The 14,261-nt window shown below is 44.2% G+C and overlaps 1 protein-coding gene across 1 annotated transcript in view; it reads right to left on the bottom strand.

Annotated features, from left to right (window-relative positions):
• LOC147889139 (protein ACCUMULATION AND REPLICATION OF CHLOROPLASTS 6, chloroplastic-like) overlaps nt 1-14,261 on the bottom strand; it is a 60,008-nt gene that overhangs the window by 21,447 nt on the left and 24,300 nt on the right. Inside the window, exon 4 of the mRNA XM_087391528.1 lies at nt 8,226-9,480. Within this exon, the coding sequence (XP_087247654.1) occupies nt 8,226-9,480 (1,255 nt within the window). The remainder of the gene's footprint in view (nt 1-8,225; nt 9,481-14,261) is intronic.

Raw genomic sequence — 14,261 nt, 5'->3', positions numbered from 1 at the left:
CCTTTTGGATGAACATGTGCCACCATGATCAGAAAATACCAGGTATTCTAAGACGTTTCCAAAGTACTTCAGCCCATCCCATGGAGTGGGGTTTGTAGGCCATCTCCTGGTGGTTCTAGTGATGCCCTATAGGCCATGGTATGTGCCTTGTAGGCATAAATATAGGCACTTGTAGTGTTAGTGCCTTTTAGGCCACATAGGACACTTAGTCCTATGTGACACCTAGGACACTTAATCCTAGGTCTAGGTACAAGTACTTTGTACTTGTGTGTTATCACATATGGGGTAGTTTTAATCATAGTAGTATTTTCCCCCAATTATCTAATCATTCATGTGCTACCATCGCTATCTAAGTTTTGCTTGGAGGTCTTGAGAGGAACCAATGTGAGGTATAATGTCACAACAATGTAAATATCCTAAGTCAAAGTATAGTTGACCATTTATCTGATCATAATTAAAGAGTTTTCATGTGTTAATTATGGTCAAAGAGTTCCTTTAATGGTCAAAGAATTGACTACGGTCAAAGATACTATGCTGGACATAGAGGAATTACAGCAACAACTCAAGCACTAGAGAATTATTTCTTTTAGCCAAGGATGCGGAAAGATATACATCAGTTTGTTACTGAATGCCTTACGTGTCAAAAAGTGAAGTATGATAGACGAAAGGCACCTCGCCTACTTATGCCTCTTCCCATGCCTCAGGCATCGTGGGAAAGTATTGCAATCGACTTCATTTTTTATTTGCGAAGATCAAAGTCAGGGAATGATGGGATTTGGACTATCATTGATAGATTCAGCAAGCAAGCTCATTTCATTCCGGTTCGTAAAACCATAAAAGCAGATCATATGGCTAAGCTTTTCATGGCACAGATCTTTAAGCACCATGTTATGCCTAAGTCCATTGTCAATGATCGAGATCCCAAAATGACCAGTCTATTCTGGAGAGCTTTATTTGATAATACGGGGACGAATCTGAATTTTTCTTCTTCTTTCCATCCCCAAACAGATGGTCAAAGCGAAGTAGCAAATTCTACAGCATTGGATATGCTGAAATGCTACGTGGGTGACCAAGGTTCAGACTGAGAAAAGTACCTACCATTGGTAGAGTTTGCTTACAATAATACAGTACACAGCTCTACAGGGAAAGCCCCCTTTGAGGTCATCTATGGGAAGGTGATTCTGCCACCTATCCTTAAGACCAAGGACGAAATATTTGCAGCTGATCAGTTCATGAGAGACCTCCAGACAGCTTACAGCCAAGTCCGGACAGCAATTGAAAGGTCTCAAGAGAAGCATAAAAGAGCTGCACATAAGCATAGGAGACAATTGAATCTCAAGGAAGGGGATTGGGTACTTTTAAAGTTTAAGAAAGCTAGGCTCCGCAAGTTTAAAGGCAGACAGAAAGTGTATGCAAAGTTATCTTCCAAATACTATGGTCCTTTCAGGGTTACAAAAAAGATTAATGAGGCTGCATACAGGTTAGCATTGCCAGAGCATTGGAGGATTCACAATGCAGTCCATGTGAGTCTTTTAAAGAAATTCCAGGGGCAAGAGCCTACAGAGCCAGTATCAGAGGATCCACCAGAAGTGGATGAGCTAGAGGAGGTCCTTCATCCAGAGCAAATTGTGTACCATACTGTACACAAAGGCCCTCAAGGCAAAGAATTTTACAGGTATCTTGTAAAATTCAAGAATTATACGGCATTGGATACCAAATGGATGGATGAAGACATAATCATCCACAGCTTTTGGATGTTTACAAGGAAGCTTTTCAGTTGAGGTCAACTAAATAGAAGCCAAGGGGATGTCACCACAATGTAAATATCCTAACTCAAAGTACAGTTGACCATTTATATGATCATAATTAAAGAATTTTCATGTGTTAATTATGGTCAAAGAGTTCCTTTAGTAGTCAAAGAATTGACTACGGTCAAAGATACTTGACTCTGGTCAAGCAAGCCTGACTTCGGTAGGAGAGACTTGGTTTATTACCAAGAGGGTTAACTGCAGTTAACCAAAAAACCACAGAGCTGACTACGGTCAGAGAGTGTTGACTTCGGTCAACGAGACTTGGCATGCACCAAGAGAGTTAGCTACGGTTAACCAAGATGTACCAACTTTGGTTGGAGAGACTTGATTATAATTAAGGCGTCTCGACCCTTAGCCCCTTAATTATAATCAAGAGTGTTGACTCCGGTCAACTAGAGAATATATATATATATATATATATTTGTTATATGTGCACATGTGTTCAGTGGGGACGCCCACCGTGACTAGAATTAGTTCACAGTGTGTTATTTTGCATGCAAAGCGCTAACAATTAATGGGTACCATGGTGGTGCGCTTTAATTAATAGTTGCAAGTACTAGGAAGGGTTATTTCTGTAAGCGCTTCGGAGCATTGCCAGAGCATTGGAGGATTCACGATGCATTCCATGTGAGTCTTTTAAAGAAATTCCAGGGGCTAGAGTCTATAGAGCCAGTATTAAAGGATCCACCACAAGTGGATGAGCTAATGGAGGTCCTTCAGCCAGAGCTGAGTGTGTACCATACTGTACGCAAAGGCCCTCAAGGCAAGGAATTTTACAAGTATCTTGTAAAATTCAAGAATTATACAGCATTAGATGCCAAATGAATGGATGAAGACATGATCATCCACAGCTTTTGGATGTTTACAAGGAAGCTTTTCAGTTGAGGTCAACTGAATAGAAGCCGAGGGGATGTCACCACAATATAAATATCCTAAGTCAAAGTACAGTTAACCATTTATCTAATCATAATTAAAGAGTTTTCATGTGTTAATTATGGTCAAAGAGTTCCTTTAATAGTCAAAGTATCTTATAAAATTCAAGAATTATACAGCATTAGATGCCAAATGGATGGATGAAGACATGATCATCCATAGCTTTTGGATGTTTACAAGGAAGCTTTTCAGTTGAGGTCAACTGAATAGAAGCCGAGAGGATGTCACCACAATGTAAATATCCTAAATCAAAGTACAGTTGACCATTTATCTGATCATAATTAAAGAGTTTTCATGTGTTAATTATGGTCAAAGAGTTCCTTTAATAGTCAAAGAATTGACTACGGTCAAAGATACTTGACTCTGGTCAAGCAAGCCTAACTTCGATCGGAGAGACTTGGTTTATTACCAAGAGGGTTAACTACGGTTAACCAACATGTGCCAACTTCAGCTAGAGAGACTTGATTATTATTAAGGCGCCTCCACCCTTGGTCAAAGCCCCTTAATTATAATCAAGAGTGTTGACTCCAGTCAACCAGAGAATATATATATATATATATATTTGTTATATGTGCACATGTGTTCAGTGGGGACACCCACCGTGACTAGAATTAGTCTACAGGGTGTTATTTTGCATGCAAAGCGCTAACAATTAATGGGTACCATGGTGGTGCGCTTTAATTAATTATTGCAGGTACTAGGAAGGGTTATTTCCCTAAGCGCTTCAGAGCTTAACAAGCATCTAGGAGGCGGTTCGCGTGACCAAGTGCTTCGAAGACTCCAGAGTTGCCCTTAGTGGCATGTAATAGGACTTAGTCTAGATTTTAGACAAGTGGCATGTTGCCAATTTGAAATGAGCTTGACAGCAGAAAGCTTGCTCTCCTGGAGAGTACAAAGCAGCCAATGTGGGAATGATTGTTCTTGTTCCTGCAAGGCTGAACATTCCTGTGCAACAACATCACCAACGTCTTGCTGAGTAACAGGGGCATGTGCAACTTGTGGATCCTGCTGCAAAGCCTGATTTTCAGCAGGTTATCACCTTTTGCATCAAAAGATATGGGCAGCAACCCTTCAAACACATCGGGGGTTGATCTGAATTTTCTGCAAAAGTTGTGTCTCTAGTGACAAAATCCCCCTTCGTGGCTGGATTGTAGAGCCGTATCCCTTGCTTTCTTTGTTATAGCCCACAGAAGTGCATTTGACAGCTTAATCATCAATTCAGGTACATGTACATAGGCTAGGCAACCAAAAGTGCAAGATAATCAACCTTGGGTTTTCTATCGTACCAAGATTGATAAAGTGTAACCACTTTCAATGCCTTGTGGGACAACAATTCAGCACATGATTGGCACACATATTACTTTCATACAAAATTTGTATGGCAGCCCCTTTGTTTTAACCATGCATCTCGCCATCTCCATGACTGACCAATCTTTACGTTCAGCCACAACATTTTACTCCGGTGTGTAAGACATAATGCACTGATGCGTGATGCCTTTCTCAGTCAACAATTTTGCAAACTCATATGACAAGTAGTCGGCCCCCCTGTCAGACCGAAGAGTGTGCGCTTTGCATTCTAAGTGATTTTCAACCAAATCAATGAATAGCTTGAAGACCATAAACACTTCTGGTTTTCCCTTAAATGGAACACCCATGCAAACCTTGAAAAATCCTCAACAAATGTGATAAAGTAGAGATGATGTCCCAAGGATGAGTCCTCATGGGACTGCAAACAACACTATGAATTAACTGCAATTTTCTCAAACAGCACCAGCCTCCGAAAAAGAAAATCTATGCATTTTACTGAGAATGGGACCCTCACAAATACGTTTTGGGAGGAACCTAAATGTGATAATGCATCAACCGTCTGACATCTTTGGAGAAGAATCAAGCTGCCATACAACATTGGCATGCGCAAAGTTGGCATGCCACAACTCTGCAACATGCATCGCAGAGGTAGAAGTGGTAGCAATACAAGCATCGTGTGACCACTTCAAAAAACTATCAAGCTGAAACAGTCCACGACAAAGAGTATGAAAAAATACCAATGCATGCTCATTTCCTCTGTCTCGAACCATGCACTCATCATCTTCAAAAATGAAACGAGATCCTCTTTCTGTGAAAGAAGGGACAGACAGCAAATTATTGATCTTAGAAAAAGATGGAGATCAGAGCCATCAACAGTTGTAAGCAAGATCTCCCAGTTGCTCCAACGAAAGAATTGTTGGCACAAGAAAGTTCCTTGCCAACAGGAACAAGAGACAATTTGTCAAACAAGCCCTTTCTAAATGTCATACTCCCGGTTGCTATATGCCTGGTCGTGCCACTATCAAAATACCATGTGTCATCAGTCTCATTAACACTGAATGAGTCTCACTCCCGAAAGGTATCATAACTGCGAGAGAAGAATGCCCTGTCATGCTCTATAAAGATGGCAATAGCATCATTCTTATTGGCATCCGAATGTGAAGAATATGCAATTGCCATGCTAGACTCTTTCTCTCTCTCCCTTGCAATCCTCTTTGGACACTCAGAGATGTGGTGACCTAGCTTCTTGCAATACAGCATTTTCAAGTACCATCAAGGCCATGTAACTTGAGTCTACCTTCTGACCAACCAATGCTAGTTAATCCCTCACCACCTTGACTTTTGTCAAGTGGTCATGAACAAAATCTCCCTCATCCATATCCATGTTGTAGAGTTGATGTTGAAGAGTCAATCTCCAGGATGTATTTTCTGTCTCATACAGATCCTTCAGAATGGCCCGTGCCTCTACTAACGTGTCAATCATCTGGATATGAGAAATTACCAAGTTCGCCGTTGCCCCTATGATCAAGGCTAGGGCTTGGGTATCTCTATCCTCCCACACTTCGAGTTCATCTGCATCTACCGGTACAAGTATCCTCCCCTTGTTGACCTTCCAGATAGGATAATTGGTCCCCAGACTCTCCAAAGTTAGGGATAGTGAAAGAAAGAACTCGACTAGAGGAGGAGGAAGGAAGAGCAAAGGCTGAAGAGGCTTCAGCTTTTGAAATCGTCATCTCTACTGCTATACCACACAGTAATTCCAAAAACTAACACCACCGTCTATAGACAAGAACTCTTTACACACCTGACTGAACCTATGTCGCCTTCTTTCTCGCAAGGGCACAATCCTCCAATCATGGAAGTCGATTCCCTAGAGACTTGAATCAAGGTCGTTCCTTCAGCAAGGCCCTATCCTCTAGGCTCTGATACCATGTTAGAAATCAACCAAACAGAGGGTATGCACAGCAGAAGACTGATAAAATAACCCAGGAGCTCACACAGTGATGGTTTGGGTGGAATGTGGTTTACATATATGTGCAGATCTGAAAATAGGCAATACTTAAGGGAGATATAGGACCAACAAAATATTTCCATCCAATGAGACACTCCTAGACCCCTAAGTCCGCGTGCTCCCTGATGAGCATATGTAGACCTTAGTCTCCATGTCTTATCCCCCGCACCTTGCTGCCCTGAGTGTCAGCCTAGGTGTGAAGCCCTTGTTCAAGCTTGGTCTGCAGTACACAGCCTCCCTTGGTCCTCCTGGATGTAGGCCCCAAGTGTGCTGCTCCTCTGCTCCAAATCTGCTTCCTAAAGGCTGCCCTGGTGGATTATGAATGGGGCTGCAAATGCCCCCTTATATAGGGCTCCAGGCCCTGCCTTGCTGGTCGATTTCCTGCCCCAAAAAACCGTGAAGGTCAACTCGCCGTCCCAGCAGCCCCGCCCATGGGCTCTCCATTCCAGGCCCTTTGGACCCTTCAATGTGGCCAACCTGCTGGCCCCTCCACCGATCCCCTTGGGTCTATATAAACTGACCAGGTCGGGGGGTTGCCAGCCTGTTTGCTGGCCTCTGCACCCCTGCCCTGACACGTGGCATTGTGCAACCCTTGTGCCTCATAAACAGGCCCGTTGCAGGCCCTTTACCAGGCCCAAAGTCCGTCATGCAGGCACCTTTGGCCTCTGCAGGTCCTGCTATATCAGCCCCTAGATCCACAGCTCCAGCTCCATACCTGCTGTCCCAGGCCTCCATACAGCTTGGTACTGTGGCTGACATCATCGCCTTTTGTCCCGGGACATCTTCTCTGGGCAGATGCCCACGTGGTAGCTCTTGCCTAGGTCTCCCTCCCCCATTCTCTCCTCATTTGGGGGCTTACACATGGGAGGTGACCTTTCCAACACATCCAACAACCCCCTAGTAAGCGGGCGAGAGCTCAAACTCCCATGAGATACCATGCCTATAGCTCTCGCGTCCCATACCACCACAACCCATTCCCAAAATCCTCGGCATAGTATCTCGTGATTCTTGTTGACTGAATTTTATAGTTGGTTCTTCCAGCATAAATAGAAAGTTCTGTTCTCTTTTTTTTTTTTTTACATCTCATGATCCGTCATGTAGAATTTAGGAGCCACCACTCTCGAAACAGACCAGATCATCCAATGGTGTGTGCACACTGAACGAATGCACAGTAGCCCCTAACCCTGCTGGTTTAAGTCCACTAAGCTGAGGATTAGCATCCAAGTGCATAACATATCTTTGACATTGTTCAAAATAAACTAAGCTAGTGCCCATGATTGTAAACATCTCATTTAATTAAATATATACCTAGATGAATCCAGGAACATTCCCAAACTCATCCTCTTAAAACACAACATAGTGCAGTTTCAATCTCATGATAGTCACTCACAAGGTTGAAAACCATAAACTCCATCATGCATAGCAGGGACTAGCTACTATGACACCCACTGACGTCATCAGCACCTAACAGTGGGTGTAGACCATAGTATAAAAATATGCTCTCACACATACAAATCCACACACCCACACATACTTGAGCATCCATTTATACAAAGCCTTCGTACTGAGTTTCTGTCGGCACTCCGGAGGTGAAGGGCAGACTCAGCCATGATGAAGGCTAGCACTAAAGAAGAAGGCTAATCAAAAGGTAGTCCAAAATCTCTTCATTCAAGCTACAACTGCTTGTGAAGTCTAAACATTTTCATTTTAGTCTCTCCCCAACGAGCATCTCATTTAATTAAAGCAGAGTTAATTTTAGTCAGCTTAGATGCATTGGCAGACGAGTTGCAAATGCTCCTAAACTTACAGGTGGTGTATGCGGTGGAACTTTTAGGTCATGAATTTTAAGATTCAGCTTGCAGCTCCAAGCCAGGCCATAACTGGCATCTGCAGTTGTCATAAGGTTTGACTCCACCAAACATTTCTACAACTGAATCTTATATCGTTCAACTATTGTTCTTGGCAAAGTCTATGCATGAGTATAAAAGGCATTTAATATGGGCTTGATGTATTCTTGCATTATGCATATTAGAAATCTTATCCATTAACAGAGTCTATGCAACCTAGATGACCATGCATCAATATTGTAAAAGGTCAACAGACAGCCCAAATATCAGAGCTGCCACCTTTTCATTGCAAAATACCCCAGGAATTCGTTATACCTGCAGAATTAGTAGTCATTATTGGTGTTGAAGTCGATTTCATAGAACCAAGACGAGATGAGAAGATCCTCCAACCAAAGAAAGACAAAGCTCCAACTAAAATCCCTGCACAAGCAATCTGTACTGGAGAAACTCCTTCATGTTTTACAGTCTTAAAGCCCTCCACAACTGCACTATCACTCCAACTGCTTCCAGAAAGGTTGGTTCCAAGTGAGGAGCTGGTGATTGAGACTGAACTCCCATCACCAGAAGCATTCTGTTGAGGGCTGTGATAGAGGCCTTCCTTGTGCTCTTGATCGTATGAATACTCTTTCGTATCAAGAACTGATTCAACAATATTTTTGTCCTTGGCCACGCTTCCCCTTACCTTCCCCAACGAAAAGACTTTCCGCAAAGTGTCCAAAGTTGATGCCTTTACGCTATCAAGAACTGCACCCGCACCAGCTCCCAGTTGTACAATCGCAGCTGCAGCTGCCAAAGGAGACTCCCCCTTCTCCAATCGCTCCAGATAATTCAGAACTCCAGGATCATCATAATAATCCCTAAGCTTCACTTGCAACTCATCAGTTTCTCGGAAATTTGGAAAGACTGCCTCCCTTAACCAAGTCTCTAGCAGTTTGCATACACCAGGTAAATAATCACCCTCCTCAATTCCAAGTGAATTTGCAAAAACAAAATCCGTTATTGCTGGATCCCTGTAAGGAGAATTCTTATCATCCAAACCTAACCAATCACGACAGTCATCAAGCTCCCCCAACAGTAGTGAACACATTGCTCTTTCCAATGCAAAGTCTAGCGGCTCAGTTACAACACGAAAATCAGCCGACACCTCGTAAGGGGCATTTGTTGCTTGAAGCTCAAAAAACAGTGTGTCTGCTTCCTGAATTTGGACAGGTTTCTTTGCAACAAAACCTTCTGCTACATTTGCAAGAGCTACTGCATAAACTTCAGAACTCTCTGCTGGAATGTTGGGGGGAGTAGCAGTGAAAAATGCAACCTGTTCAGCAGCTGTCATGCGAGCAAATGCCTCTTTTACATATTCTTCCCTTGTGAATCCAGGAACAGGTGCGAATTCCCCCCTTTCACCAACAGCCCATAGAATACTTCTTATTCCTTGCAGACCTTCCTCGCGCTTTCCCTCATGCTCCTTATCCAAAGGAAGAGCAAGAAGCTCTAGCATACACCGTGGGTTCATCTGTTGTAACGTCTCATCAATTTGTTCTTGTAAAACAGGAGCTAAACTGCTGCCTCCCTCCTGAAACACATAATGCCCCAAAGTTCAATATAGAACAAACATCAAAACCACAACTGGACACTAGATGCAATAGAGTCTTCCAGAAATATTTGAAAAGAACAACAATACAAAGCCCTTGCCTGCTTGATGTCGAAAAATAAAAAAGATAGTCTATTCTGGCAGACAATTTAAAACTGATGATTCACTATCATGTTCCTTCCTATAAATCCTCCTCCATACAAAACATAAATATACATGTTAAACAGAGTTGACTGTTCATAAAACACACAGACCTTCCCAAATTTCATAAAACCAGAAAGCATACACTTCTCAGAAACAATCAGTCTAGGTGGAACAAAATATGGTCAAAGTATGGAGCACAAAAATTAAATAAGCATAGAAGAAGTTGATCCTTTTCAGCAGCTTAGAAAAATGAATCGATGATAAAACTATAATTCATCATTAATTAGGGATACATAATTTAAAAATGAAAGGAAAGAAAAAAAAACTGATAAAATCAGACGCATCTTTCTGTAGCATCCACAAGGGTTGTGATGCCATTCCAATTTGACTGGTGATCACTCCGAAATCATGATGATTCAAGCTCTATCGTGACTCAGATGGACTCTGGACAAATTTCCACTTGTTTAGTCTGGTCAAAAGAGCTACGCATGCTTAATGTCAAGGATCACGAATAATAATTCATAAAGCAGCCAAAGCAATTTCTATTTGAAATATTTGACTGTAATATAAAGTTGCTACATGAAGATCAGCAAACAAACAACGCAGCCAAACACATTCAACTGTCGCTGTGAAAGCTGCCTTGTACTCAGCTTCACATGAGGAAGTGGCCACAGTAGATTGTTTCTTGCTCAGCCAAAGCCCAAAAAGAAAACAATTACCACTAGTGGACTGCCTGGTCTCATAGTTTTTTCCATATGTTACCATACGCATACGGCATACGGCTATGGGAGTAGGGGCTGCCACATGGGCACCACCTCACAGCAAATAGGTGGGGTTATCCCAGGATGAAGACTGCAACAGATGGTGCCAGAAACAGTGCAGAAGGCGGGGCATCCGAGGCATGGAACTGGCCTGCAAGTGGGCAAGCAGGTAAGAGGATTATCCCGGGCCAGAGGCGCCTGGAATGAGCAGGTGAAAGGCCTGCAAGAGGGCCTGGCAGCAGCATAGCAATGGGCCACGTGTTGCAACGAAGGGAGGGGCTGCACTGGGCAGCATCGTGCCCTTATATAGGGCCAAGAAGGCTGGTCGGCCAGCCCACTGCCCCATAAAGGCAGCCCACAGCCCCATTTATGGGGGACAGTGGAGTCGGTTGGAGGGGCTGCAAAGTTGGCAAGTAAGGACCCAGTCGGCTATTTAGATGGCCCTTGGGGCCTATAAAAGGGAAGCTTAGTGCCTCATTCAATCATCCAGCAGGTCCACCATCAGAGGAGTAGATAGGAGCACCTTACCCTCATCCTTTGGCCTACAACCAAGAGGTAAAGGAGTGCTGGAGGTGGTGCTGCAGACTTAGCTCACAAGGCTGAACCCTAGGCTGTCTACCAGGATAGCGGGGCGCTCAGATCTAGACAAAGAGTGTACACATGCTCAAGGTGGAGCACGCAAGCTCAAGTTCCAGGGTGGTAAGACCAAAGGACCACGCTCCGGTGGGACTTTGGATCTCTCTCTTTTGTATTGTGTCCATAGCTTTGGACGGACATATATTCGTTTGATAGCTTCTATATCTAGCTGGATCATTGTCTATTTATGAGTCTCCACATCTATTTGAAGCACATAAGTTAAGAAGTTTGTGATTCCACTCCCCACACACACTGTGTGAGCTCCTGGGCTATTCTATCAGTCTTTTGCTGTGTGTACCCTCTGTTGGTCGATTTCTAACATGGTATCAGAGCCCAAGTAGGAGGCTCACAAGTGTGGGAGCTTGAAGGCAAGGACCTTGCTGAAGGACGACCCTAATTCATAGGCTCTTGGGAATTGACTTCCATGGCTGAGGGCAGTGCCCTTGCGAGGAGGGTGACTCAGGTTCCGTCAGGTGCGTACAGAGTTCTGGTCTACAAAAGGTTGAGTTAACTTAGCTTTTTACAAACTTGCTAGATTTACACTTTTCTTACAATGACAAGAAGATGGTTCTTTCGTTGCAGACCTTGCCAGAGGAAGGACGGGTTGAAACAGACCCTCAGAGCATGACGCCTGGAAGACTCCAGGTTGTTCACTTATTATGATGGGGACGATTGGAAGATCGTGGCATTTGGATTGCTCGAGTTCAAAGGCGGAAACATGACTACAGTTGGTGTTGCCATCAGGTGCTACCTTGGATAGACCTATGTACCAAGATGGTTTGCTTCTGCAGGACCGGACCTAGAGGAGCAAAAGCCATTGGCTGAGAAGCCAGGAACCAAAATTGACATTGAATTGTTCCATAGGGTTCCATCATGAGAGCTGCTGGGACAACAGGCTGTCTACCAAGGTAGCAGTGTTGGAAAGGTCACCTCCTGTAAGCCCCCAAATGAGGAGAGCGTGGGGGAGGGAGACCTAGGGCAGAAGATGCCCAAAGAAGAGAGAAAGAGGGGGCTGCCACATGGGCAGCACCTCAGAAGAGAAGACTGCAACAGATAGCACTATGTACAAAGTCCAGAAAAGGTTTGGAAGGGGCCGATCTGGAGCAGCGGGAAAGGGACAAGAGCACCTGGGATGCACCGGCATATGGGCACGTAAGGAGCCTGCAGGAGGGCCTGGCAGCAGCAAGGAAGGGGCTGCAAAAGGGTAGCACCCTGCCCTTATAAAGGCCATGGAGCTGGCTGGTCGGCCAGATGGCCCAGCCCACAGCCCTATACATAAGGGTGAGTGGAGGGGGCCAGCCACTCAGCTGGAACACAAAACAAGGGGCTGGACCCCCACATAAATGCAGAGGGCACATAGCCCAAGATATAGGGCTTGGTGGGGGCAGGTTTTTTTTTTTTTTTTTTTTTAAAGCAAAAAAAGGAACCTTCTATTAATGCTTGAAAGATTTCATACAAGACAGCAGCCCCGAAGGTGCTGAGTATGGAAAAACCAGAAAAGGCTGAAAGAAAGAAACCGGCCTGTTCCAGAGAAACTCAGCTCACTGCATGGGGGTTCTCTGGAATTGGGGCTACAGCCAAGTGGGGGGACTATACAGCTGGCAAATCCCTCGCGGAGTGAAGATGTAGAAAACTCCTGCAGGCCAAGCCTTGCAGAAACGAGCACGCCTCTCGATAGTCGACCTGGAGCCTGGAGTCCCACCCTCCCAAGTGGACCGTTAAATTGCAGCTTCCCTCGGTAAGGTGGTATGTCCACTGCGACCCAATGGAAATTCGAATCGCTTCTGCATTTTGTGGGATATAGATCATCCCACTCCAGCTTCATACTCGGTTACTGTGAATAATGTTTCCGTGGGGAGTGCCTTTTACAAGCTCAAGTGGGGGCTGTTTGCAGGTGCTTGCTTTCAATGCAAGCAATTTGGGTACATGGCTTCACAATGCCCTTCCCGAGCTCCACGGATGCCAGTGCAAGCTGAAATGGTTCAGCCTTTGAATAAGAATGCAAATGCCTCTTCTGTGGTTAAAAACAAAGGGGTCAAACAGTTTTTCTCTGTTCAAGACAAAGGCAAAGCCCCGGCTGTCTCACATGGTAATGCTTCTTTTCCTGTGCCTTTGTCCTCTCCACCTCAGGGGAAGGGGTAAAAATTTTGACTGATGGATGGCAAACTCCTCGCAAAGTGATCTCCCCCAGGCGACCTTTGCCTTCGCATTCTCTCATGGGAAAACACCTACTGAAAACTCTGGTGTTGGTTTGACCTGGGCTGCTGTGACTGCAAATCGGACCTTGTCTCCTGAAGAAGAAGTTGCTGCACTTTTGTCCTCTCCTCAGGCTGATGCTTCATCCCAGGGCAGAGGCCCGGACATTGAGGTGGAAATGCAGACGTAGACAGCCCGTTAGTTGCTGTACATACCTGTCCCATAACTGTGAATATGCTTGATCATCTGAAGTGTGTTACTCTCAATGTATAGGGAATGTGTGATGATCGCAAATGGAAACTGGTTTGGATGTATATTAGGCAATTGCAGCTTGATATAATTGCTTTGCAAGAGCATAATCAGCATATGTATGCTGGTAAAATAGGTCATTTTGCTGGTTATGATATCTTCTATGCTGGAGAGCACTCCTTTTCTGGTGTGGCTTTTTTGGTAAAGCACGACCTTCAACCTGTTGTGGCTCTCAATGATCGCCATGGTAGATGGATTATTGTTCAATGCCTTGTTCAAGGGGAAATTTTTGAATTTGCATCGGTTTATGCCCCCCAATCTTCTCGTGATAGAGCTTTGATCTGGGCTGCCATGCATACTTATCCATGGCGACAACATGCCTTCATTTGTGGTGACTTTAATAATGCCCCTCAATCGGGTGACAACACCTCAGGCCACACTCATATGTTGGCTTCTAAAACACAGGCATGGTCTGATTTTTTGCTTTAGTTGCGCCTGGTTGATCTGTGGAAGGAATTACAGCCCATGCTTCCGGGTTATACCTTTCAGCATAATGCTCAATCTTCTTATCGGGCACGCTTGGACAGATGGTATCAGATTGATCCACAGCATTGTGATGCCTTTACTTGTCAAATTTGGATTGATCATGCTTTCACACATTCGGATCATGCTCCTCTTTGGTTGAGCTTTCCTTACACGAATTTCCCACTGACAGATTGCCTTGCCGAAGGCTTTTGCTGATTAATAATAGTTATTTGGAGCATGCTGACTTTAAAG

This window comes from Dipteris shenzhenensis, chromosome 20 (genome assembly GCF_047967505.1).
Source record: "Dipteris shenzhenensis isolate YYH24624 ecotype China chromosome 20, Dip_SZ_1.0, whole genome shotgun sequence".
NCBI classification, from domain to species: domain Eukaryota; kingdom Viridiplantae; phylum Streptophyta; class Polypodiopsida; order Gleicheniales; family Dipteridaceae; genus Dipteris; species Dipteris shenzhenensis.
Note: the sequence above shows the minus strand (reverse complement) of the source record. Positions and strands in the feature narration are given on the sequence as shown.